Source organism: Phycodurus eques, chromosome 2 (assembly GCF_024500275.1).
Source record: "Phycodurus eques isolate BA_2022a chromosome 2, UOR_Pequ_1.1, whole genome shotgun sequence".
Taxonomy (NCBI): Eukaryota; Metazoa; Chordata; class Actinopteri; order Syngnathiformes; family Syngnathidae; genus Phycodurus; species Phycodurus eques.
This window is the reverse complement of record NC_084526.1, coordinates 12,182,585-12,210,051: the sequence shown is the minus strand read 5'-3', so window position 1 is coordinate 12,210,051 and position 27,467 is coordinate 12,182,585. Positions and strand designations below refer to the sequence as shown.

At 41.0% G+C, this 27,467-nt stretch overlaps 1 protein-coding gene across 1 annotated transcript in view; it reads right to left on the bottom strand.

Moving 5' to 3' along the window:
* kif26ba (kinesin family member 26Ba) overlaps positions 1-27,467 on the bottom strand; it is a 118,348-nt gene that overhangs the window by 28,625 nt on the left and 62,256 nt on the right. The window contains exons 5-10 of the mRNA XM_061667518.1: positions 22,825-23,035; positions 8,965-9,180; positions 8,390-8,483; positions 4,806-4,951; positions 3,999-4,115; positions 1,105-1,291 (exon numbers count right to left, since the gene is read on the bottom strand). Coding sequence (XP_061523502.1) covers positions 1,105-1,291; positions 3,999-4,115; positions 4,806-4,951; positions 8,390-8,483; positions 8,965-9,180; positions 22,825-23,035 — 971 coding nt within the window. The remainder of the gene's footprint in view (positions 1-1,104; positions 1,292-3,998; positions 4,116-4,805; positions 4,952-8,389; positions 8,484-8,964; positions 9,181-22,824; positions 23,036-27,467) is intronic.

The following is a 27,467-nucleotide window of genomic DNA, read 5'->3' as shown; positions in this document are numbered from 1 at the left end:
GTGGTTTTTAAGGGGGTTTGCGAGCCATAGCATGGGGGTACGCAAAATCATTTTCAATTCATTACTAGGTTGTATAATTTAAAAAAAAAAAAAAAGTGCATACCTACTTACGGGGTCCTATTTTTTTTTTTAACAAGAACATTTTGTTTTTCAGAATATACACTTAAACAGTTTGTGCATCATTATAATCCAAAGGGCATTTCCTGCCTATAACGTCTACCGTTTGTCTTCAAATACAAGTTGTTTAAAGGTTTAGAATTACCACTACATCGATGCTAGTTTTGCTAGTGCATCTATAGCATTTTGCATTACGTGTTAGCATTTAGCTAGTGGACTGTAGTAAGACAAAGCTAATGTTATTTGGTTGAATACACAACTTTGTTTTATATTTAGCTTTAAAGTAAACTTACAATCATTTTTTAATAATTGTTCACTATCTGCCAAACTCCTGCTTGTTGTGAAGATTGCTACCACCATAGCTAACTAAATTGTTGTTTGCCACACAAGAAAAATTAAATAAAAAATCAGCCGAGTGATGGCTCGTATCTCGAAAAACGGGTAACATAAATTGAGAAACCACTGGTCTTTTTTTTTTTTTTTTTTTTGGCAAATAGAGATGTTTTCTCATCAGAATAAAGGCGTAATATTACAAGAGTATAGTTGTATTTTTAAATTCACTTTTCAAAATATGAATATTATTAATATTCATCATTAAACTTTGACTTTAATATCATAATATTAAAACTATATCTTGGAGAACTATGATTTAATTCTTGCAAGATCACAACTTTTTATCCTGACAAAATTCATCTTTGTTTTTGTTAGAATTTTGACCTTTTTTTTCCTTGGAAAAATACAAATTTATCTTGTGATATCACATTTATTAGTTTTCTTTCTCCAATTTTTTGGTTAAATCATGTGCCACTTAGGGGTACACCTGGTATGTTTTATTTGTGTTAAGATTATTAGGGGGGGTCCTTGGAAACATTTCTCCCCTGAAAAGGGTCCCTGGACCCAAAATGTTTGAGAATGCTCCAGCAGGGGTTCTCAAACTGCTGTAGTGAAGTGCATATTTGATTGTTGAGTAATATAAGAAGAACTCACTTCCTCCTTTGCCTGTCTTCTCCATGCGGTACTGGTAAATGTGCAACGTAAACAGCATGTGGGAGTTCCTGTGGTCTTCTTCGGTGGTGTCGGGACGCTGGTTGCTGTGGCGAGCCGCAATGGCCGCGTCCAAGAACCAGGCTGCCTTCTCTGGCGTCGGAGCGCGCAGTTCGGACTGGTTCTGGAGCTGCAGTGAGGATGGAAAAGAGGGATGATTATTTAAGAAGACAGCCAGACAAGAAGGGAGGGTAAGGCATTGATGTTGCTATTCACGCCACCGAGCATGCACTCGAATGATTGGCATATTCAATTAACACCTTTCTAATGTGCCTGCTGTGTGTGTGTGTGCGTGCGCGCGCGTGCATGTGTGTCCATGTATGTGCATGGATGTGTTTGCGCGCGCTTTACTGCAGGGTATCATTACTGATGAGATTATGTCAGATTAGTGAGGGATTATGCAGATGTGCTTGTATCACACCCCCTAATCCTATAACCATATAACATCAGACACAAACACGCACCCACTTTCATTTGTACTCTGTTTCACGCAAAGAGTTATCAGAAACATCCATCCATCCATTTTCTGTACTGCTTATCCTCACTAGGGTCGCAGGCGTGCTGGAGCCTATCCCAGATGTGCTAACCATTCAGTCACCATTATCAGAAAAATCACAGTAAAAAAAAAATAATAATAATAATAATGTTTTTTTTTTTTTACTATTATCAGAAACATTATAGTAAAAAAATAAGTAAATACAGTACATGTTCTTCCTGTGCTTGTGTTGTTGTTTTCCGGGTGATCTGGCTTCTGCCCACAGTCCAGAAAGCATGCATGTTTGTGTCAAAGAAGATACATGTGAACGTGAAGGTGAATAGTTAATCTATATATACCCTCTGATTGGTTGGCAACCAGTCCATGGTGTACCCCACTTCTCGCAAAAAGTGAGCTAGGATTGGCTCCAGATCACCCGTGACCCTAATAAGGACAAGCCCCATAAAAAAAATGGATGGATGTACTATTCTTCAACATCCTCTCCACTTGATATACCACCTCCTCAAAAACATCGACTGGATGGTTTCTTGACAAGAATTTCACAAAATATTCAGTACTTTTTGTTTGGGATGCACCGATATCACTATTTTCATACAGAGTACGAGTCCAAGTATTGACATTTGAGTACTCGCCGATAGCAAGTACCGATCCTTCAAGTAGCCACTATGTGTTGTGATGAAAATGTGTTTTACTGTCTGTATATTATGCCTGGATCAGACTCCAAGACAAATTTGGTCTTTCCCGATTGCACTATGTCAGACTAGTGGCATAAAGTCTTGCCATATCTCAGGCAGACGTTAGCAACACTACATGACATGTATTCCGATACCACCACATCCCGTCTTTTATGATCACTGGGCTTTATCTTTTCAAAATAAACACTGTCGGAGAGGAGGAAGCAGAAAACGTGACCCCGGTCAACCTGACCGGATACACGCGTTGCCATGGTGACGACGACAACAACAATGCCAATCTGTTGTGTCAGGGGTAAAGAGTTCTCTTTAATGAGGAAAATTGTGTGGTGGTCATCACCAGTGCTTGGGAGAGGACGTTCATTCAAGGATCGCTTGAGTTATGTTCACGTACTTTTAATGCGATACGGCTCGCAAGCTGGAAACAAAACGTTATTTAGCCTAGCAACCTAGTGCTAGCACTTACGGTTGTACGAAATCATGCCGGCGAATCATGCTCTTAAGCGTCTGTAAGCATTGGTTCGTGCATGTGAATAAATGTTGACAATGGCGTGTAAGTATGTTGACAACGGCAAACATGTTAGGCGATGCGGCGGTCCCAATACGCAATCCTATTGGTCGACGTCAAGGTGCGCTGTCGGAGAGTTGTCGTTATGTCACACTACACGGAAGATATTCAAAAAATCAAACAGGCTTGGCGTCGTAGGGCCATATCGTTGGTCGTGAATTATGTCACACTACAAGAAATGTTGTCGTTCCCGACAAAATATGTCGGGGCTGATCTAGAAAATCAATATTGCCAATATTGGGGCTAAAATCCTGTAGTCTGATCGAGGCATGACAAAACACAAACCTTTCTTAAATCTGGCATAGGTTTCTCTCAAATAAAACCCTTTTTAGAGTAACAACTTATCATTACTGACATTTTAACATCCAATGGGATGTTTTTTTTGTAATCTTCTTGCCACACATTTCACTTGACTGTTACTCCAATAAAACTGGCAGAACAACTCAACTCAAGTGATACGTGGCTTACTTCTCTTTACGCTGGTCTCACTTATAAAAAAAATGAGGGGTCTTTTTTATCCATCCATCCATTTTCTGAGCCGCTTCTCCTCACTAGGGTCGCGGGCGTGCCGGAGCCAATCCCAGCTGTCATCAGGCAGGAGGCGGGGTACACCCTGAACTGGTTGCCAGCCAATCGGGGGGCACGGGTCTTTTTTATGAAGAGTGTTATGTATTAGTTCTAGAATCCACAATATGCGGAAGGTCACATGCCCAAAACCCGGAAAACAGGATAGCTGACTTCGTGTGTATGCTACGCTAGCGAGCATGACATAATTGTTAGAACCCAAACTTGTTAAAATTTTGTTTCATTCATTGCTGGCGTCTTCGGACAAAAGTTAAATACATGTATGTCATTTATTTATACAAATATGATATGTGTAAACACAAACGAAGCCTAAACATCAGCTATTGTCATCTTTGGTGGCTCTGCGGTGACATCTTGTTTAAAAAAAATAAAATAAAAATTAAAAAGACAGATGTTTAAAGTTCCCACGGGTGCTATGCCCTACACATGCACACACATACACTCATGAGTTAGTACAATGTTGACCATACTGTATCTATATGTTCCTTGTTTGTACCTGCATGCCACAGATGGGGTCCTCGCACAGGTAGACTCCAGGTGACTGTCCATCCTGCAAGCTGCCAGTTGCCACCTCAGAGAGTAAGTCCTTCAGGTTCTCCTCTTTGCCCCACACCTTTTACAAGCACACCCGTATATATATAAACTAACAGTAAAGCCATGTACAGTATTGTCATGGACTATATTCTTAAAATGGCTTATCAGTATAACAGAAAGCAGGTCAGGGTGTGTTTATGCCACAGGTTCTCGACTGAAAACCGGTCAAACTGGGATACTTTGGGCTGGATTGCTTACAGATTTTGGGAACGTAAAAATGTCAGCATTTGAAAAATGTCTTTGAACATAGGTTTTTGAATTTTTTTTTTTTTTATGGTTTCCATGTCAACGTTGAAAACAGTCCTCTGGGAAAACGGATGGAAAGTGTTCAGCGTAAGCATGCACCAATTACAGCAACTACTGTGTCCAGTGGGAATGCATTACTTACAGTACATACCTTAAATTCTAAACCCACACATACACGGATAAGTGGTATTGAAAAAGGGTTTCAGATAAGACTCCCAAGCAGGCAGTGCGCATGTGAGTTTCTTATAATATCCTCTAGCAAACCCAAAGGAACAAATTGTGTCTGTTTATGATGAGGATGTCAAGCTTTCTTTAAGCAAATTTTGTGTTCTTTGCCTTCCCTTCCGAGTTGACGCACTGCAGCATGTCTGGCGCAACCATTTCGGGACAGTGCCCCCACAGTTGGTACCCCAGAGACTCCATGCCCAAAAAGTGGTCTGGAATGGAGTGGAGCAGCACCAACCTCAACTGCGGACACGCGGACAGAGAAGCGCGCCCCTGTTTTCTCCCTCCTCTCGTTGATGAGCTTAAAGAGCCAGGAGATAGCACAGGGGATGATACCCAGCATCTGTAGGGAGTCATGGCGGCCAATCATGGTGTAGGATTTGCCTGCATCCAATAGACAGACAGTGTGTGAAATTCAGTGTGTATGATGTGTGTTTTTCCCCATGGGTGCACACACACACACACACACACACACACACACACGGACATGCATATACACAAACTTGCGTGGTACACACACCTGCTCTGGCTGTCAGGAGCTCAGAACTCACGAAAACAATGTGTGACACCCTACTGAAGACTTATAAGGATATGAACAGCCTGTCATGTGAAATGTCCATGATTTGTTCTGCGACACAATGGAGGATCAAGTGCTTGTCAGCAGCACAGTAAATTTACAACGTTCTCTCTTGCCTCCACCGCTTTGTTTCCTGGAGCATTAAGACGCACTGTCACACCAGTAAGGTATATGTCACAGAGAGAAGAACATGATAATAATAATATTGTAATATATAAATGTTAAATATAATGATTTAGAATGAATAGCTAAGGTTTATTAAGACTTTAATAAGGCAAATTGGTGCAGATTCTCTGGAGGTAAAAAGAGAATAAATTAATATATGTTTTAATATATTCTGTAGGTTCTTGTAGGTGAGTGTCAAATCACTAAGTTGATTCCCCCTTGCAGTCTCTAGCCTTCAAAAAGACGTATTTCACTCACGTTATCCTACACTACTGTATGTGCATGTGCCATTTCGATTTTAATATTCAGTATCTGCTGTCTGTAATTTAATACATTCATCCCATCTTTTTTTGGCGAAAAGAGGGGGGCTTGACTTTGCTATATTTTTAGCTTGACTAAGTAAGGCTTTAAGGATATGGGGCTCTATTTTCGTAGACAGCACATCTGCGGCGGAGCACAAATGCCGGCAGATTCAGATTTTCGAATAAGCTCAAGGTTCGCTTCAGCTGGGATGTTCCGGTACAGCGAGGGTGTGTCCTTTGAGATGCACCCGGTGAAGTGACAATTTGGATGGTAGAAAGTTAGTCTGTAAACCTCCGCCTGCTCAGACCACGTCTAACTGCCAGCGCAGGCTAGACCGCTGGTCTAAAGCGATTTTGGTGAATTTAAGCAGGGCGCAGGCAGACAGGTACCGAGGTCTGCGGACATACTGTATTTAAGTCGCCAGTGATTTATCACCAGCTCATTCTGTATTTAATAAGGGTACATTGTCTGTTGCCACACCAGCCACGAGTAGCGAGAATGCTCCACTCACACACGCATCACTGCGATTATGCATCATCCGCTTTATTGGCAGTGAATGAAGTTGGCCGTAAACTCACTCACAGTCGCGCAGCCCGCCCACTCTCGGCCCACCGGGCTGCACTGATCTACGAAATTACCAAAACTGGTCTAAACCGTTCCTTGCGCCATCTGTTTACACCGTTGATGAAAATAGGGCCCACAGTATGTTTTTACCATGGGTGAAATCACATATTGGAAAATGTTGCACGAACTGAATTAGTAACTGGAAGAATTGGAGATGATTTATTTAAAACACAATTCACAATCATTCCAGTAGATGTACACGATATCAGGTCGAACAAATTAAGGCCGAAGAAATTTTGTAGGATTTTATACAAACGTGAATGCTCTGGATTTTGCAGAAAGCTGACAATGTCTGGGAGTGGTTATTGGAAATAGGTTTGTTTAAATGAAATACTGTACTAAAATGTAACAAAAAAGGCATGGAAATTAATAGAAAATTAAACGTTTCCTTTTTTTATGGAAGGATGTATTATAAATTGCTAATAGAATTTTTTTGTGTCACTGAAGTCATTATAAAAACAATGACTGTTCAGGAGCGAGCTAAGATGGCAACCCACATTCTTTTTCTTATCTTCTTACATTTACTTCCATTTCCCATGTGATAAATGACATATAATTCGTTTCAATAAATATATAATAGGAATATGGCTTTTCTTCCCGATTTTCAATTCCTAGTTTCTTTTCACTCTACAGTGTGTATGAAAATGCACAGAAGTTAATTTAAAAAAAACAATTTTTATTTTTTTTGTTACTTGAAAAATCAAATTTTTTTTGTTATGATTATATTTTGTGGGATTTTATTCAAAACAGCTCTGCAATTAGAAGAAAACAAAAATGTTATGTCTACCCAATTGTATCTAATCAGAGACAATAAGAGAGAGAAAAAAATCTAGCTTTACAAAAATAATAATGCTCACTTTTGGTTAACAGTGTTGAACATGTTTATCATTGTAGTGTAGAAATGTACTGCATCGTGCTGAGACCAGTTTCTGATATTATTTTATGTCGCTAAATAAGGTAAACAGCTCTCGGCACTTGGGATTTCACCATTTCTGCAAGAGGAAATCATTTGCATTCCTGAAGGTCCTCCTTTAATTTTAGTCACAGTTGGACTTATAGTCATTTCTCCATGTTCATCGAAAGCAGACTGTGTGAGCCAGCGTGCGTCAAAAAGCCAACATCCACAGACCCCACCATAAATGGTCAGTGTGTTACTTATTTTAATTAGTGAAAACGTTAATGCCCTTGTATTGCAGCCTCATTACTATGGATGGCCGTAGTGGGACAACATCAGCACTCCTCTGCTCTTACAGCCTTTAGAACTAGTGAGGTCAGCACGGTGCGATATCACCTCGTAGAACAGTAATACTGATTGAAAGAGCAAAGTCTACTGCTGTTTGATCGATTCCTCCATGATATAAAACGACGCACTTATCATTTATCCATTGTGCAGTGACAAGCACAAGTCACGGCGAGGGCTGACCCATGGTTGTCCAATATGCATGTTTGGATCCAATGATCTTCAAAGTCTTGGACAAGTACCACGAGTGGTAGGTGGGCTTTCTCTTGTGGTACTCGAAAGAATCACTGCCTAGTTCAGTTGTATTTAACTTATTACCTCAAATACATCTGAATGTAACAATTTATATCTATATATATATATATATATATATATATATATATATATATGTGTGTGTGTGTGTGTGTGTGTGTGTGTGTGTCTGTGTATATATGTATATTTGAGCAGTGTTAATGTTCAAACTATAAATAATGCTAAAGTGGTTTACAATTACATTAAATGTACTTTTTATGAATAAAATCTTTGCCTCGTTTTTTAAAAAATTTTTTTATGAAGACTTAGGCCTACTACGCTCCGGTATTTTGATATTGGCCATGATGGTGGCACTTGCAGGGCTAAGAATTATTTTAGGTGGTACTTTGTGTCAAATGTTTGAGAACCACTGTCCTAGTAGTTTCTAGGCTAGGCTTTGATTGTGAATGTGCATGTTGGTCGTGATATGTTTTAGTCTGCAGTGAGAGGTTCCGAGCCCTTTAAGATTGCCTCCAGGAGGATTAGGAAATCCTCTTCTTTCTCCCGCTGATCGATGGAGGGCCAGCCGAGTCACACACACTGGATTTCTCTAGCACGTACGTGCGTGCGTGCGTGCGTGCATGCATGCATGCACGTGCGTACGTGTGTGTGCGCGTCTTACCCAGCTTGGAGTGTCCAAAGCAGAAGACACATCCATCTGCTCCATTCACCACCGAGTGAATCACCTCGGCAACTGTTCCCGCGCACACTTCCGCCTAGCAACAGGTAAGGCAAGGCAGTCATGAAGAACCAATTAGAGCTGAGGGTCAAGAGACTGTCAAAACTTGATGTAGGCCTAGTATTTAACACTCTCATATAACACGCTACATATAGAACTCGAGGGATGGATAGAGATGGATGGATGGATGGTAAATTGCCGATAGATGATGATTGATTGAAAAATGGATGATAGCAAAGTGATGATCGATGGATGGATGGGTAGATGGATTCATACAGGATGGATGGATGGCTACAGAAATAGATGGATGGTAGGCAGGTGATAGGTGATGATGGACAGCTAGAAAGCTAGCTAGCTAGATAGATAGTAGCAGTTCCAAGAATTAGCTACCATTTAGTTGCGTATACACAGTACAGTATACCTCAATACTAGGCAGTAATTGGATCACTGCCCTGTTTTAACCCATCAGTGCAATATTAGGTAGAACACCGTTGATTTTACAGGGACTAACCACTGACCTGCGACGCATCGGAAGGGAAGGCAGCGTCGAAGGCAAACATCTTTGGAGGGACCTGGCTGCCCATCGCTCTCTTCTGGGAGGCAGCACTTGGCGTCTGATTGACCGACGGGTCCATGATGGTGATCTGTTTCTTTCTGGGGTCCACTTTGAGGAAAGAACTAGACTCTGCCGCGTCCGACTGAGATGCCGGACACACACGCACCATCACTTTTACCTGAGGGCCACGAAGAGAAAACAACATTCGGTACTAATAGAAGATTATGCTGGGGATACACTCGGCTGCCACTATATTAGGTACACAATGAAATGAAATACACATTTCACTTCAGCCTTTACAGATCTAGAAATTTAGATTTCCATCCACGGTCGAAGACGACTCCGCTGCATGGGCATCTTCTGGATTTTCTCGTGTATTTCAATGGAACCACAATTGAAGTGTAATTAATATTTAGTTCCAGTAAATATAGACTAAGAAGATGTCAAATTAAGTTCAGATCTCATGTACTGTTATGAAAATAAAATGTGAAGTTACAAACAATTGCATTAATGAACCACCATACTGAAAATCCAATATATCCCAGTGATTCTTCGTCGATCTTTTCTCCCAATTTCCCAATTCTCTCCTTTTTACCTAACGTCAAAATCCTCTTACAGCTTTTCCGCTCATCCCACTCCCCTCAGAAATTGCAAGCAGCCACAATTGAAAGGGTTGTCAGCGGCCATTGTTTCCTTTGATAGCACAGAGCGCAACACTCTGCATCATCACATCAGATTGCTCGAGAACATTCGACAAACGCAATCCACTGTCTTCAAAAGTGTTTTTTTTTTTTTTTAATTCATGTGCAAATGCGTTTGCTATATCTTGTAAAATACACTGCAAAAAAAAAAAAAAAAGATTCAATATCTATAGCGGTTTGTAATATTAATGTACTGGATGGAGTCCTCCTCTGGTTTTATATGAAATATTCAATATTTATAAGCATCTTGACAGTGAGCATTTGTGATTACACCACCAATGATTTATTGTAAGTTTTTAAAGGTGTGCATTTTTGTGATGGTTATTTGTCAAAGGTAACTAACAATGTTTACTTTTACTTCCAGTGGGATGTAAACACAGCTCAATACAAGAAAATGGAACATACTAGGTTTCTTTTGATCATCACACTGCAAGTTTCCTTTTTTAAGTCATGTAATATTATACTGTTATGAAATGTTGGAAAACCTTTTATCAGACAGTATCTTTTTAGTGTATTTTAGTTATAATACATGTATTTTCGTAACACTGTATCTTGCTCGGGGTCGTGAGGAGCGGGCGCCAGCTGACTCAAGGTAAAAGGCAGACAACAATACACACGCACATTCACACCGTTACTGGGTGGGAAGTGCACCAATACTGCGCAAATGAACCACTACTACAACTACTACACTTCGCATAATATACTGTACGTTTACATAAAATAAATGTATTGTATATTATTTTAAGAAAATACACCATAAATGTTGGGCAGCAGAGTGCTCTAGTGGTTTGCCCCACAGTTTTGAAGTTCTGTGTTACAAATCTTGGCACCGGCCTTCTTTTGTGTCATTTGCATGTTCTTCTCATGCTTGCGGATTTTTCTCTGGCCTTCTTCCCGTTTCCTCCCTCATTCCAAAACATGCATGTTAGGTTAAATTGCAGACACTAAATTGTCAGTCGGTTTGAATGTGAGTGTGAACGGGTGTTTGTCTATTGGCTGGCAACCAGTCCCCCCGCCTCTTGCACAAAGTCAGCTGGGATAGGCTCCAGGTCATCAGTGACCCTAACGAGGATAAGCGATACAGAAAATGGTTACATGGATGATAAATCTAGCATACTTTAGCATGACTTGACATTTTCTAACATGTTATTGGAGCTGTTATTTATTCAATTTTCAGTCTCATGTCCATTAAGGATGGGCCTAAATTTCCTTGATCTACTATGGGGGAAATTATGAAGATTATCCATTTTAAATCAATTCCTAATCGATGGATGGATGGATGCATGGATAGATACATACATTAACCCACCTACAAGCAAAACAATTTTTTTTAAATAATGAATTATTTTGAATAGTGGTTTTCTTTTAAAAGGAATAAAATACGGGGAAAAAATGTGTGTGTGGATGTAGCTGAGTTCCCTGATGGCATGTAGATGAACTCGCAAACTCATAGAGACTGAATCAACATCTCTGCTGGTTGCAACCAAGACGTGCACTCCATTTTGCCTCAATTGCTTTGAGACATGATTAATCAACAACCACTTCCACACCATTGTCAGAATTTTTAATGATCAATTAATCAACGATTATGCCCTTGGCTACTGTCTATGAATATGAAACAACTTTTTATTCATTTTTAACCGCATAATTTCACAACCGAGAGACAAAAACAAGAAGGAAGCCCAACAAGGTCATGCTCCACTGAGCAACCCCATCTCAAATGACAACTAGGCTATGAAGTGTAAAAGCATAAAAGCCTCTCCGGTGCCTGGTAACTAATGTAAAAATATATTATGTATCCCATGTTGTAGAAAGGGAGATATAAAAACCAAAGGGGTCTTAACACACAGTATGTTGCTGTTTATGTGCGCATTCATCTCGCGCGCTCTCACTCACATCTAATAACATATTAACAGGCTTTCCGTTAGTTACATCATTAAATGACCATGGGCTATTTAAGAAAGCTGGTTCAATAAACTGTGTGTGCACGCGCGCATGTGTGTGTGTTTTTGTGTATTTGAGTCTCCCTCACAAGAAAATAATGATCAGTTTAAAAATGATGCCTCACACTCACCTGTAAACAATTAATAGGCAACCTTTGCGACCCAGATGAACTGAGCAGTGGCTCAGTGCCAGGTCAACACTTTGCACGTCGGATACACACACACACACACACACACACACGCACGTAGTAACACACTCCAGCACACACTTGGATTTCTCATGCACTCTCGTGACCCCAATAAAAGACCCCATCACATCAGTGAGAGCCTGGGGGAAGGATTTTACTGTTGCACGCTTTATAAGGCGTAACTCATAAAATCGTCCCGCCTCTTGAGAGCCTTTTTCCTCCTCTTGTCTGAGTGTGAGTGAGTACAGTAAATATGTAGTGCATACAGTCTATGAGGCCACGATGCTACAGTGTGTCACTTCCTTCACATGGTGAGATAAATAGTCCTTCAGTTTCTTCTTTAAGATTAATAAAAAGAGAGGCGCAAACATGGATGCAGATTATATAGCTCCACTCGCCAGTCACAACATTGCATACACCCGCATAATCTAATGAGATCCAATACAAGCGCTGCATCCAATATTCCGCCTTTACTCAGATATCGTCAATATATTCCACCAGGTATTTTAAATACATTAAAGGAGATATATTGTGCAATTTTTTTCACAAATTAAAACAGTTCCCAGGTGTCTTGACGAGCTTTGGTCAAAGTACCCCAAGAATCAAGAATTACACCTCAGTTAGCACCCTGTCTAAACATCCGTGTATTAAATGGGAGACTGTCTACTGCAGAGTGCGCCACACTGGTGCGGTGCAATGGGGGAGTGGCGGGCAGTGGCCCCAGGCATCCACCTGGGGAGGGCATCAAAATGACGTATTGTATTTTGGATACAAGGAAACTACGTCCCTCAGCTGGCACTCCAGAGACCCAAATACGTGTATACAAGGAATTAAAAAGTCACTTTTCCGTAATGTGTTCCCTTTAAGTGAATGCTTCCAAGGACAGTATAATAAGACAGCGGGAAACTTTAAACAATAATAAAAAGGGGAGTTCTTTTTTTTTCTTTTTTTTTCTGTAACTTTTTTGTCATACCCTCTTTGTTAAAATTGTCAGTATGACATGACAGCAGTACATGAGTACAATGATCTGTTAAAAAAAATTGTTCATTATTCAAAATCTTGAACTAAGTTCATTGTTCCAAAAATGAACTAGTTCATCTTGTATTACAACCCAAAATAAATTCCATATTATGACAATGTGAACGTACAGTGTTGTAACAAAAGCATTCTGAAACAAAGACATTTTCCTGACGAAGAAGACATGCTCTCCCATTTACGGTGTGTCCCTGAACGCACCTCGCGCATGTCAACATGAAAGACGGACGCACTGAATCGGTTGCTACATCCAGCCCTAATCCCCCTGACATATGAAGGCTCGTATATAGTGTGTTCAAGCATGTTTTGTCCTGGAAGTCCCCAACAAAGCCTGGCACTCTTGAATGTAAATGAACTTTCGTCCAAAAAAACTTTCTTTGACGCCAGATTAAGCGCATTCTCAATAACGTTCATCAGGCAGAAATGAACTAAATTCAATTCATGTTCACCCAAAATATGAACTAGTTCATGAATTTTCCTTCATTGAACTCGTTCAGGTCCAATTGATTTTGTTGAAGTGTTGTTCTGTGACGTTCTCACGTCTACGCACTTTCAGAATCACATTTAATTGTGAACAGCCATGTTTGAGAAACGCGCTCTTGTATGGTAGTGAGGCCCCGTCTTTGCTAAGAGACTCAGTGGGTGCGTGAGGATTAGTGCAGTGAGGCCAAATTAAAATATTGCTCGCATTTTTAACACTTCAAACTCCCCCTTCAGGAACTGCTGCAAGATCTGCTGTTTCTGCGTATACAGCAGAGAAACGTCTGCCGCTCGTTTCTTCTGTCAAAACAGAACAAAATAGCTTCACAGAAACACAAATCCAGCGAGCGTATCTAAGTCAGCAGATTGATCCTTCTTCCTGGTCTTTTCAATGACATAAAATCGATGAACACGCAAAACGTGGATGTATGACTGTGACCGTGTACTGCGCACAGACGATTACGAAGCCATAGTACCCCCTAGTATCCTAGAACAATCAATGATTTGGTGTCCTGTGAGTTTCCCATGTTTAAACCTGAGTTAGGCTAAGTTGTGTTTGCTTGAGTGTTTTGAAAGCTATACTATTCTCAGAGGATCCTTGGCCTACTTCCACACCGGTATGGATCAATATGTGAGGCCATGCGCTACAGCCAATTTCATCAAGACACACTTTGTTGATGAGAGCGCACAAAGCTAATGGACTCTTTGTTGTTTTGGTTATCGAAAAAAGAAGAAGAGAGATGGTGAGACAACACTAATATCTCCTCACACATCCCTTCATCCCTCTCTCAAAATGGCCATTCCCTCCGTTCTTCCCATCTTTCTTACAGCACTCTGAACTAATGGCTATCCCACTTATCCATCTAATAGTTTTACCTATGAGCTCCTGTTGCACACGCTGAATAGCCAGAAGAAATGACTGTACTTTTCAAAGACATTTAAAAGCCATGCTATAGGCAATGGGCCAATCCTTTCAAATTGTATTTGTGAAAGATCTTTGAGGTTGTTGTTTTTTTTTAGCCTAACTAAACCACTAGTCCTGACACATGACAAAACATTGTCACTAATTAATTTAAAAACACAATGCCATGACGCTGCTATACGAACCTAGTTGGAAAATGTAAAAAAAAAAAAAAAAAAAAAAAAAAAAGACAAGCTCTATATACAATTGCACTCAAAATTAAACATCCATTTTACTGATACTTGCTAAATGTTCAAGTTCAGTCTTAAAAGAAGATTATTCATATGTGCACTGAAGACATACTGTACACACACAAAAAAATCTAATATAATATTGTTGAGTTTATGGAGCCTAAAATAGGCAAATACTATTACTACTACTGTACACTTGATAACACATTAATGTAGATTCATAGTACCTAATGCCAATATGAAGGTAAATGAGATCAACACAATGTCATAATATTTTAGTAAGATATACTGTAATACAAAAGGTCTGGTGCCGAAACTAAATTGACCTACACTACTGAAACATTGCTGAAACATTATTTTAAAAGTTACCTTTAAAGCACAACAACAACCATGGAACCGATATGGTAATGCTTTCAACATCATTGTAAAAATAGTAGCAAAACATGCAAAAGGTTAAGCATTATAGTCAATCTATTTGGGTCATGTACGATACTATATACATTCAGAAATAGACTCTTTTATATTTTATATAGCACTAGGGGTTGAACGGTTTAAGATTGTTTTGTAGTCGACTATAGGTGATGAAAGCTGAATCGAAGTCGATTAACCAATGATGTCGTTGACTTTTCTTTTTTTTTTTTTTTAGCGCAGTAGCGCTGTCCCAAACCATTTTTGTACCACGGACCAGCTTCGCATAAAGACATATTTCGACAAACCGGCATGGAAAAAAAAAAAAAGAATTCTCACGAGAAGCATGCTCATGAGATACCAATGTGCAAACTTAAAACAGTTTAGGATGATTATATTCACGCTATACGCTTTACACTGTAGGGCTTCGTGTTCTGCCTCTTTTTAACACCAACGTAAAGTGAAGCCGAAAGCCAGTTTGAGGAAGTAACTTGTGACAATGTGACAAACAACCTTGAGAAGATGACAAAAGGTTGCCCGACACTTTTTCACCACCATGCGACACTAATATTGGCAAGAAAATCAATAGGAGAGTGACGCTATGCCCTAATTGGCTCCAAAGTATGTATGTAAGTATGACACCGCAGACACAAACATCATTTTAAATTCTTTCAGTAAACTCTCCTTTTAGCAATTCATCCCACTTCTGCTCAAGATGGATATTGATTTTGTATTATAGCCCTAGGTGGCACATGATTTCAATAGCCCTTGCTGATTAGAGGTTTGAAATGAAATAACAATGATTAAAAAAGGTTTCCCCTTCGAAGTAATCCCCCTCGAATGTAACGTCCTTTCCTCGTCTTCTCTTCCACACCTCTGTGGGGCCCCTGGAAGGATTGAGCTATTTTATAGTCATCCCCTTGGCTTGGGAAAGAGGGAATTCTTTGTCATTTCTTTTTAAATCACACAAAATCACAGGGCACTGTGTGCAGGCGCGTCGTCATGGATAATCAGCCATGAGTTGTCCTGCTGGTGGCTCTTCTCGTGCACTGAACAAAGCAAATGCTGCCAGATCTCTTTGTGGACATGCTGGTTGATCATGTGGCCCACATTAAAGGGGAAGAACTTGTAGCTTCTACTTTGAGTTTGAAATATTTCTTTTTTGACACCAGTCCTGGATCCTTTCTCACACGGCTCAAACGTGTTTCACATTTGTGGAAAAAAATATTTTCCTTCAGTCATTATGGTTTCACATGCGTATTAATATAGGAAAAAAAGATCAAGTCAAAAGAATCTCAGAACTTTTTGCTTTTGGGGGGAATGGAAAAAAGCAATGAACAACACAAGTATCAGGATGTGTCTGTGTGTGCGTGCGTGTTTGTCAATAACATGCGCTACCTCTGCCAGCACGGAGTACATTAATATTTCATCCATAAGGTAGAATACAGCAGTCTCATAATAGACTCACTCATTCATTTAAAGGCATGAGAGTATACACATAGAACATGCACACACACACACACACACACACACACACATGCACAGTTTGCTGCCTGAGAGGGATCACTGCTGCTATTAAAAATTGATTAGCTGTCATAGTAACATCTTCCCCCCAAGGTCAAGTCTCTAACCGTGTGTGCATGCAAAATGTGGAGTGCATAGATGAGAGGGAATAAAACAAGTCTGTCTCTGTCCTCTAGTCATTGAGAACATTGACAAATGGAGATGAGCATGGATGAAAGGATGACCAGGACAGAGATGGAGGACAAGAATGAAGAAGTATAACCCTTTATCTTAGCTCTCGCCCCTTTAATTCGCCTTCTAGTGTCCTTGATTTATACATTTGTATTTCCACAATAGCAAATAACCAACTGAAAGAATATTCTAACTCATGGGGGTGCTGTCCAATGGACGTAATCACTATTTGGTGTCAAATTAAAAATATCTCAAACTTTGACTTACAGTTTTTGTTTTTTCACAATATAATGCAGTCCAATTAACACTCAGTGGCGCCGACATTTGGTCTTAAAATACTTTGACAAAGATAATGAAGCTAAGGAGCTGTTTCTTAATATTTTGATCTGTCATCATTAAATAAATAGTATCATCTATCAATCTATCAATCCTTTCTTATACTGTTGATAGATGATGATAGATAGATACTGTAGAGAGCCCGACAGGCGGGTGGGCAGGCGTACGGACAGCTGGACTACAACACCAATAATAATAAATAAAATTGTAACAATTGTAACAAAAATCAGTGGAAACTGAGGTTAGATTTTCATCATTGTTAATGACTTTTATCTTAATTAAATATGGAATTATTTTGCTGTTATTCAAACTCGTATTTTCTTGTATCTTATCTAATTTCTAAATCATCAATTAAAAAAAAATACAGATAAAGTTGTGGACCCATTTTTTTTTTTTTTTCCAGTTTAACATCATTAAAAAGAATTTTTGAATACCATGACAGTCCCTTTGCATTTTGTAAAATTTCCTTGACTGATCCACGGGCACCCCTGTGCTTCTCAATGCGATGCTCCCAGCTGTTTGATTTAATTACTGTTAAAGTGAGGAGGCACCTACAACCTGTAGGACAACATGGAGCATAACAATACCACAAGGAAAGTGAGATGCACATGCCACTCAGGAGCGTCCTCTAAGGGATTTGAATTAATTTGACATCCTTGGACGGGTAGCAGGTATTCATACGCATGACCCGCGCAGGGTGATTTCCCCCGGCTATAACTGTGACGTCCCAATCTGTTTTCTGCCATATTAACATCGGGCCTGCAAACTAAACATGTAGTGCAAGATTTATCTCGAAGCCTTCCACTAGGGGATTTGCTGCTCATTTGTCATCCTTCATTATACAATGTAATCCTATGAAATGTGGTCCTGCAAGGTGGAGGTTTTTTTTTGGGGGTGCGCATGTGCAAATGCCATTGCAGCAGGGGTAGCCGACCCCCACTGGTTGGTGACATTTTTCCTGGAGAAATGTCACCCGGGTCATTGTCGTCCCCACATTTGTGCGTAGGCCTGTGTGTATTTGATTAGCTCTCGGCGATATCTGATTGATTTTGTATAGCACAAGCTTTTTATGTTGGAAAACAGCAGGATATGGCTTCTCTCTGAGCTCCAATGCAATTTTGCACACCGCTTATACAGGAAATTTGAGAATTACCGCAAGGAAGCAGACATTGGGCTTCATTCACTAACTGTCTCTGTGTTGGCAGCTGTCACACGACGAGCAGATTGCGCTAGTTCACGCTTTGATCGTACAATCGGAAAAGCCAAATTATATTACTCCAAGGCTTCAGAGATTTCGTACCGGTCAAGTTCACATGCATGCTACAAATCTCGAGCAACATTTCCCGAAATGTACAGCTGATGAATGACCGTCAAAGGTCAGAGGCAAACGTTTGCACCTTGCCGCTGGCTTGCTTGAAGTTGTGACGTTAACTCAGAGCGCCGTGCGTGGCTTATATATTTTCTGTTGCACTCTCGAATGAAATTTTGGAATTAATGAAAAATGATAAACATCACTATTATATGTTGACACTTTCTGTGTTTAACAAGGTTTCCAATGATATGAACCTTTTGAAAATAGGATAAAGATTAAGAAAATGATAAACGTTTTGGGGACCATGTCTCACAACTTTCAACCTCGGCCCATTGGCTGAGATGTGTCAAACAGATGTCTTTTTATGAGGAAACAGGGACGCGCGCCTCACGGCGATTGGAGCGACCTGGGCACGAGCCCGTCATTTTACAATGAATTCTGATTCGTTAACATACTGTCTGTACGGTGGTGCAAAGAAAATTGGCCGGTACGCACATGACATGAATGTGATGGTGATTTTGCATATAAGCTCTATTTGTGTACTTATTCTGCGTAAGCACATTTCCATACATTTATTCGTGATTGAGGCTCATTGACTTAAAATAAGATTGTGGCTTCAGTGTACGTGTTCTCAAAGTCAGGGTGGATTGAGCCCACCCACACTGAGCGACGCCAATGAATGCGACTGAACTGTCGCGCAGTGTGCAGGGCTGTGCGATTACTTTTCTTGAGAAGCCAAGCTTCAGCAACTGATTTGGCTGCAATTCGAAATTTGTATCACAGGAGAACGCCGTTGCAACATCGCAGGTGTAACCGCCGCTCAAAAATGCCATGTTGTATTACATGATTTCCGGGTACGACGACACCTTTATTCCCCATTTCTTCTCTTTGTTAATTGAAATATAGCTACAGCATTCAGGGCAATCTGATACTTCCTTGACAACCGCGTCAGGTCGTTTGTGATTCAATAAAAATGCAGTGCCGAGTGTCAAAAATGTTCCATTGCATTATGTCGGTATTTGTGAGATAGCGACTGTAATTGGTTCGCGACGCGTTCGGTTGCGTCACTTAGTGTGCAGGGGCCCTACGGTGAATTTAGATGAAAGTGCTATCGTACAAAGTTACATTTTTATTTATGCGAGTCACAACAATCCCAGTTCAAAATGACAGAATACATTTTCATGTGAAAGTCAAGCGAGTACCATTACTTTTATCTAAATTGGTAGTTTTTATACGCTAATCTGTGTATATCCGCGCTGACAATGGGAGCTATGTACACCATGCTCAAGAAACCAAATATCTGTTTTCAAAGATGAGAGAGAAGGATAATTGTTTTTTTTTTTTTGGGATAAATCCACTTTTTCAAAAGTTGCCATCTTTAGTCTTCAACTCGAAACGACACGTTTCTTTGGGGGGCTCATTCGGTACGAGTTTGAGTCTTTATCGGAACATCTCTCTTCTCCCCGTGGAATTTCTCCAGGTACTTGGGTTTCCTCACACATCCTAAAAACATGCTTCTTAAATTCACTGAAGACTCTAAATTGTCCGCATGTTGCTCGTCTATATGTGCCCTGTGATTGACTGGCGACCAGTCCCAGGGTGTAGCTCACCTCTCGCCCAAAGTCAGCTGGGATAGACTCCAGCCCACCTGCGGTGGCCGGTCTCGAAAATGGATAAATGTATGGAATTTCGAAAGAAACAATAAGCAGAGCCAGTTTGGTTGAATGAAGATGCTAGGAGGCAGACAGACTTTATACGTGTGTGTGCGTATGTGTGTGTGTGTGTGTGTGTGTGTGTCTTTACATGTGACTGTGTCTCCCTGACAACTGAGGAGACATCTGTCACTTCCATATGGGGAGAAACTCAAATGAAGCCTCAAAAGTGGACAGAAAAAAATGGATTTCTTCATTTGACATTTAAAATGTCATTTTAAAGTCGAATTTGAATGTTCTCCCTGTGCTTCCTTTCACATTCCTACAACATGTATAGTTAATTGAAGACTGAATTGTCCATAGTGAATGTGAGCATGAATGTTTGTTTGTCTACGTATATGTGGTCTGCGATTGGCTGGCGACCAGTGCGGGGTCGACGCTGTCTCTTGCCCAAAGTCAGCTGGGACAGGCTCCAGCTACCCGCAACCCTAATAAGGAAAAGTGGTCTGGAAAATAGATGGATGGATTTTGCTTGTAGCTCTACTGTACACTGCGCATATTCCTGCAAATTTGCTATACCTCTCTTACAGTGTCAATTAAAGCTGAGCATTATTAGCATTTGTGACTACTGTCATGTATAGGATCTAATTACATTTTTCAGGTGTAACCAAATGAATTGTCCAGTGAGTAATTTGTTGTTTTGATTCCTAGATGAGAACCGTTTACCCATAAAGGAAGAAGAAAGTTAAGTCTGCAGAACGGCTCAGGACCATGACGCTTTAAGACAACCATGCAGAAGTGCAACATGGGTAAGTAAGGCTTGCTTATTTCTTATTTCTATATGTTTGTTGGAGACGCACGTGTGGGGTATCGCTCCCTCACTCTGTCTCTGTATCGCAATGGACAGCGTCTTTTTGACATCTGTTTGATTTGATCAGAAACACTCATTCATTTTCTCGTGCCGACACACACACACACACACACACACACACACACACACAGTCCGTGAGCCCAAAACTGAGGAGGGGGGAGGGGCACTAAAAACTCATTACATGGACAATCGATATTGCACACACTTCAGCAGCATCAACGCCCCCAACCACATCCACAACACACACATATACACACACATTTCATCAGCCACTGGCTAGGGTGACGGATGACTTTTGTCAGCTTGAGATGTGTTACCGTGGTAACCATTAGGCATATTTTTGTTACGATTCTGCGGAGGTGACACCAGAGAAAAGCATCCAGCTGAAGGTCAGGATTGTGAAACATTTTACATTTGGATACTGACTTGCACTCGTTCAAACTCTTAGTATGAATTAGCAAAACTATAACCTGGTAAAGTGTTCTCCCCCCCCCCCCCCCCCCCCCAACCCCCCTAACCACCCCCTCCAATAAATCCATAAATGTATATATAGAGGTAATGCCTAATACAAGTGTACAAACATTAAACATATGAATTTTTACTAATTTAAAGGAGCCACTATGCATTCTTTACACCATTTAAAACAGATCCTTAGAATCATAAAACCGTTTCTGACATGATTTTGTCAAAATAGCACAAGGATCAAGAATGATTTTACATTTGATGGGTGTGGGCAGGCATTCCAGAGACTGAACTATTTGTGTAGGAAAAATTAAAAAGTAAATGTTCCATAATGGGCGGTTAGCACATCTGGCTCACAGTTCTGAGGGCCGGGCTACAAATGTTCTCCCTGTGCCTGCGTGGGTTTTTTCAGGGTACTCTGGTTTCCTCCCACATCCCAAAAATATGCTTGGTAGGTTGATTGAAGACTCTAAATTGCCCGTAGGTGTGAATGTGCGTGCGAGTGGTTCTTTGTTTATATGTTATAAATGGATGGCGAGATGGATGTTCCATACTGTCTATCTACCCTTTAAAAATAAAATATGTAGCAAAGTTTCTCTTATCTTTTCTAAAACTCAAAAAGATTTACACTACAGTGGTGCCTTGAGATACGAGTTTAATTTGTTCCGAGAACATGCTCGTCGGTAAAAAAACACTCGCATCTCAAATCATCTTTTCCCAAAATGAATGGGAATAATAATTTACTTCATTAAAGCTTGCAGTAAGGACATAATTAAATAGAATTAAAAATAATTAAACACTTTTTGTCACATTGTATCAATTGAATTGCCATTGTCCCACTCCTTCCTTGGTCACCTGGGGCAATATAAGACAGACAGGCGGGTATACTGTTCATTGAGCCATCTAAACTCTTCTCAGCTCATCAGTATGGGACTAATATTAGTTGTTCCACGCAGCGGATAAAGAATATATCACCGTCGGTACTGTTATTTTGTCTGTCTACATGTGTTGCTGCACCGTTTGTGTCCAATGCTTAAAGGGTTAAAGCACTGCAACATAATGCGATTTAGGTTTAGCATTAATCAAGCTGACCGAAAGTGGTGGCCAAAACGTGGTTTTAAATACACAAGGTGTAATGGTCTTTGTTTTATGTTGAGTTTGAAGAGTAAACTTCAGCTGCAAGCGGCAATAAACAGCTTGAGGCTTTGTTTTTGAAGAACTGTTCACTGTCTGCCAAGCTGCTGCTTCTTGTGAAGTGAGTTGCGTCACTGCCACCATAACGCACTGCTATCTCAAGTCTGCGCTCGCAAGTCAAAGCAAAAATTTGGTCGAACGACGGCTCATATTTCGAAAAACTCCTAACTGTACAACTACTATAACATGGTAAGGTTTTTGAAAATTAATAATTAGACATCAAACAGGAGTGTGACAAGGGAGTGTAAAAAAAAAAAAAAGATGCATATATACAAAAAAGAAATAAAACAAGTTTCAAAATAGTAAAAAATTAAATGATAAAAGATTTGTATTCATTGGTTTGTATAGTATTTTTATTTAACTATAATGATCTTAAATAAATACACATCTTACCTTTCCTAGACCTGGTGTGTCTTTGATCTTATTGGCCGCACGGAGAAGGCAGGGTGGAGCCGGGGGCGGGGCTGCTAACAGGGCGGAGCTGAAATTGGTGGGGAACAATTGGCTGTCGCACGTCGGTGAAGATGATGTCACAGGCAGCTGCACCGTCGTGGCGGTTTTCAGCTTCTTCTTCTTGGATGCTAGATTCAGTTTTTGTGCAGCTCTGACAGCAAAACAACAGACGAAAGACAACCGATGTTCATGACATTGATTGATTCAAGACATAATTGATGTTTTCTGTGCATGACGAGCCACTTGCTAACAAGGATTTGCAATGACGTCTTTAAAGTTTGACGGAAATGCTAATTGCAGAGTGGTATATGACCACACGCAGCCGCGTGCGCGCGCACACACGCACACTCGCGTGCGCGTTTACATAAGTAGTAACATCTGGACGGGGAGTGGCTCATTTGCTTTCTTGTTGCTCAATTCCCTGTGGAGTTCTGCTCAAAGGGAGCCACTAAATATGATATTTATATTTCTGCTGCATCTATTCCCAACTCAGGCGCTCTCCTTTGTTCTCTCCTCCTTCCCCTCCATCTTCATCCCTTGTTCTCTCAACACCACATCCTTTTTAGCTTCTTGACTATTTCTCCCCAACAGAGCACAATCATGCATGATCATGAAAGGTGGGCTTCACGAGTGAGTTTGCATGTTTTCCTTATGCTGGTATTAGTTTACTCTGGCTTCCTCCAACATTACAAAATGATGCATGTCAAACTCATTGAACACTCTAAATTGTCCATAGGTGTTAATGTGAGTGTGAATAGTTGTTTGTCTATATGTGCCCTGCAATTGGCTGGCGAGAAGTCTAGTGTACCCTGCCTCTAGCCAGAAGTCAGATGGGACAGGTTCCAGCTTAATCACAACTCTGAGAAAAAGCACGACAGAAAATGGATGGATTGATTTATTTACAATAGTTGTTTTTTGTACATCTTAAAATGATTATTAATATATACAAATGAATAATTATGATGATTTTATGTCATAATATTTATGTATTTAAAGAAGGAATAAATGAAATTCAATGTTTTTCATTCATACAGACCACAGCTGAGGAGGATGATTGAGACTGTTAATGGTAATATGAATAAGCAATTTGTGAATAACTGGGAATTAACTCACAAAAAGACTGAATATTATCATTATAGAGAAATTGAGCTCTTAAGCCGTCGCAATCCTGTGGTTTTGTAGAGAGAGGACCTCCTGCCCTGATGCACACTCAGTCAAAGAGCTATATCTTTCACCCTTGGCTTTCAATTAAGTGTAGCGGGTTACTGAGATGAGCGCAAGGTAGCGGAGGAGGGCAGGCGGTTACAGTGCGAAAATAATGGAAGGACTGTCTTGGAGGAACAATGAATGAAGAAATGTGGATTGGAAATAAAAAATTTGCCATTTGAAGCATTATTTTTTTTATTATTTTGGGAATCATTACAGACACAAAGAGAACCTTTGGTGTTTACTGTATGTCATCCAAATTAACATAATCTAGTATAGTGCAACTTTTATATACTTCTTCTTCTTCATTTCCTTTCAGCTTGTCCCGTTAGGGGTCGCCACACCGTGTCATCCTTTTCCATGTAAGCCTATCTCCTGCATCCTCCTCTCGAACACCAACTGCCCTCATGTCTTCCCTCACGACATCCATCAACCTTCTCTTTGGTCTTCCTCGAGCTCTCTTGCCTGGCAGCTCCATCCTCATCATCCTTCTACCAATATACTCACTATTTCTCCTCTGGACGTGTCCAAACCATCGAAGTCTGCTCTCTCGAACTTTGTCTCCAAAACATCGAACCTCGGCTGTCCCTCTGATGAGCTCATTTCTAATTTTATCCAACCTGGTCAACTCTGCTTCCTGTGGTCTCTTCAGTGCCACTGTCTCTAATCCGTACATCATGGCTGGCCTCACCTTTTATAAACTTTGCCCTTCCTCCTAGCAGAGACTCTTCTGTCACATAGCACACCTGACACCTTCCTCCACCCGATCCAACCTGCTTGGACCCGTTTCTTCACTTCCTGACCACACTCACCATTGCTCTGGACGGTTGACCCCAAGTATTTAAAGTCCTCCACCCTTGCTATCTCTTCTCCCTGTAGCATCACTCTTCCCCCACCACCCCTCTCATGCATGCACATATATTCTGTCTTACTTTGGCTAATCTTCATTCCTCTGCTTTCCAGTGCATGCCTCCATCTTTCTTACAGTTCCTCCACCTGCTCCCTGCTTTCACTGCAGATCACAATGTCATCTGCAAACATCATCGTCCACAGGGATTCCAGTCTAACCTCATCTGTCAGCCTATCCATCACCACTGCAAAAAGGAAGGGGCTCAGGGCTGATCCCTGATGCAGTCCTACCTCCACCTTAAATACCTCCACACCTCACCGCTGTTCTGCTGCCCTTGTACATGTCCTGTATTATTCTAACATACTTCTCTGCCACTCCAGACTTCTGCATGCAGTACCGCAGTCCTCTCTGGGTAATCTGTCATAGGCTTTCTCTAGATCTACAAAGACACAATGTAGCTCCTTCTGACCTTCTCTGTACTTTTCCATCAACATCCTCAAGGCAAATAATGCATCTGTGGTACTCTTTCTAGGCATGAAACCATACTGTTGCTTGCAAATACTCACTTCTGTCCTGAGTCTAGCCTCCACTACTCTTTCCCACAACTTCATTGTGTGGCTCATCAACTTTATTCCTCTATAGTTCCCACAGCTCTGCACATCACCCTTGTTCTTAAAAATGGGCACCAGCACACTTTTCCTCCATTCCTCAGGCATCTTCTCACACGCTGGAATTCTATTGAACAAGCTGGTCAAAAAACTCCATGGCTACCTCACCTAGATGCTTCCATACCTCCACAGGAATGTCATCAGGACCAACTGCCTTACCATTTTTCATCCTCTTTAATGCCTTTCTAACTTCCCCCTTACCAATCATTGCCACTCCCTGGTCCACCACACTTGCCTCTTCTACTCTCCCTTCTCTCTCATTTTCCTCATTCATCAACTCCTCGAAGTATTCTTTCCATCTGGCGAGCACACTACTGGCAGCAGTCAACATATTTCCATCTCTATCCTTAATCACCCTAACCTGCTGCACATCCTTCCCATCTCTATCCCTCTGTCTGGCCAACCTGTATAGATCCTTTTCGCCTTCTTTAGTGTCCAACCTGGCATACATGTCATCATATGCCTCCTGTTTGGCCTTTGCCACCTCTACCTTTGCCCTATGTCGCATCGCAATGTATTCCTTTCGCCTCTCTTCGGTCCTCTCAGTGTCCCACTACTTCTTAGCTAACCTTTTTCCTTGTATGATTTCCTGTACTGTGAGGTTCCACCACCAAGTCTCCTTCTCTCCTTTCCTGCCAGAATATACACCAAGTACTCTCTTGCCTGCCACTCTGATCACCTCGGCTGCAGTGGTCCAGTCTTCTGGAAGCTCCTCCTGTCCACCGAGAGCCTCCCTCACCTCTTCCCGAAAAGCTGCACAACACTCATCCTGTCTCAGCTTCCACCACATGGTTCTCTGCTCTGCCTTTGTCTTCCTAATCTTCCTCCCCACCATCAGAGTCCCCTACCACTACCTTACAGTTGGTAAACTCCTTCAGATTACATCGTCTGCACAAGATGTAATCCACCTGCGTGCTTCTACCTCCGCTCTTGTAGGTCACCCTATGTTCCTGCCTCTTCTGGAAAAAAGTGTTCACTACAGCCATTTGCATCCTTTTTGCAAAGTCTACAACCATCTGTCCCTCCAAGTTCCTTTCCTAGATGCCGTACTTACCCATCACTTCTTCATCACCCCTATTTCCTTCACCAACATGTCCATTACGATCTGCACCAATCACAACTCTCTCTCTGTCTGGGATGCTCAGAACTACTTCGTCTAGCTGCTTCCAGAATTTCTCTTTCACCTCTAGGTCACATCTTACCTGTGGGGCATAACCACTAATCACATTATACATAACACCCTCAATTTCAAGTTTCAGCCTCATCACTCGATCTGATACGCTTTTCACCTCCAAGATATTCTTAGCTAACTCTTCTTTTAAAATAACCCCGACTCCATTTCTCTTCCCATCTACACCATGGTAAAATAATTTAAACCTGCCCCTAAACTTCTAGCCTTACTGCCTTTCCACCTGGTCTCCTGGACACACAATATATCAACCTTTTTCCTAATCATCATGTCAACCAACTCCCGAGACTTTCCTGTCATAGTCCCAACATTCAAAGTCCCCACATTCAGTTGTAGGCTCTGTGCTTTGCTCTTCTCTTTCTGCCGAAAAACCCGCTTTCCACCTCTTCTTCGTCTTTGACCCACAGTAGCTGAATTTCCACCGGCGCCCTGCAGGTTGACGGCGCCGGTGGCGGACGTTGTTAACCCGGGCGACGACCGATCCGGTATGGAATTCTTTGGATGAACGCTTATATTTGTTTGGCAACGTTTTAACCCGGATGCCCTTCCTGATGCAATCCTCTGCATTTATCTGGGCTTGGGACCGGTCTACAGTTTGCACTGGCTTGTGCCCCCCATAGGGCTGCATTGCAACATTTATATACTAAATACTATATATGTCCTCAATAGA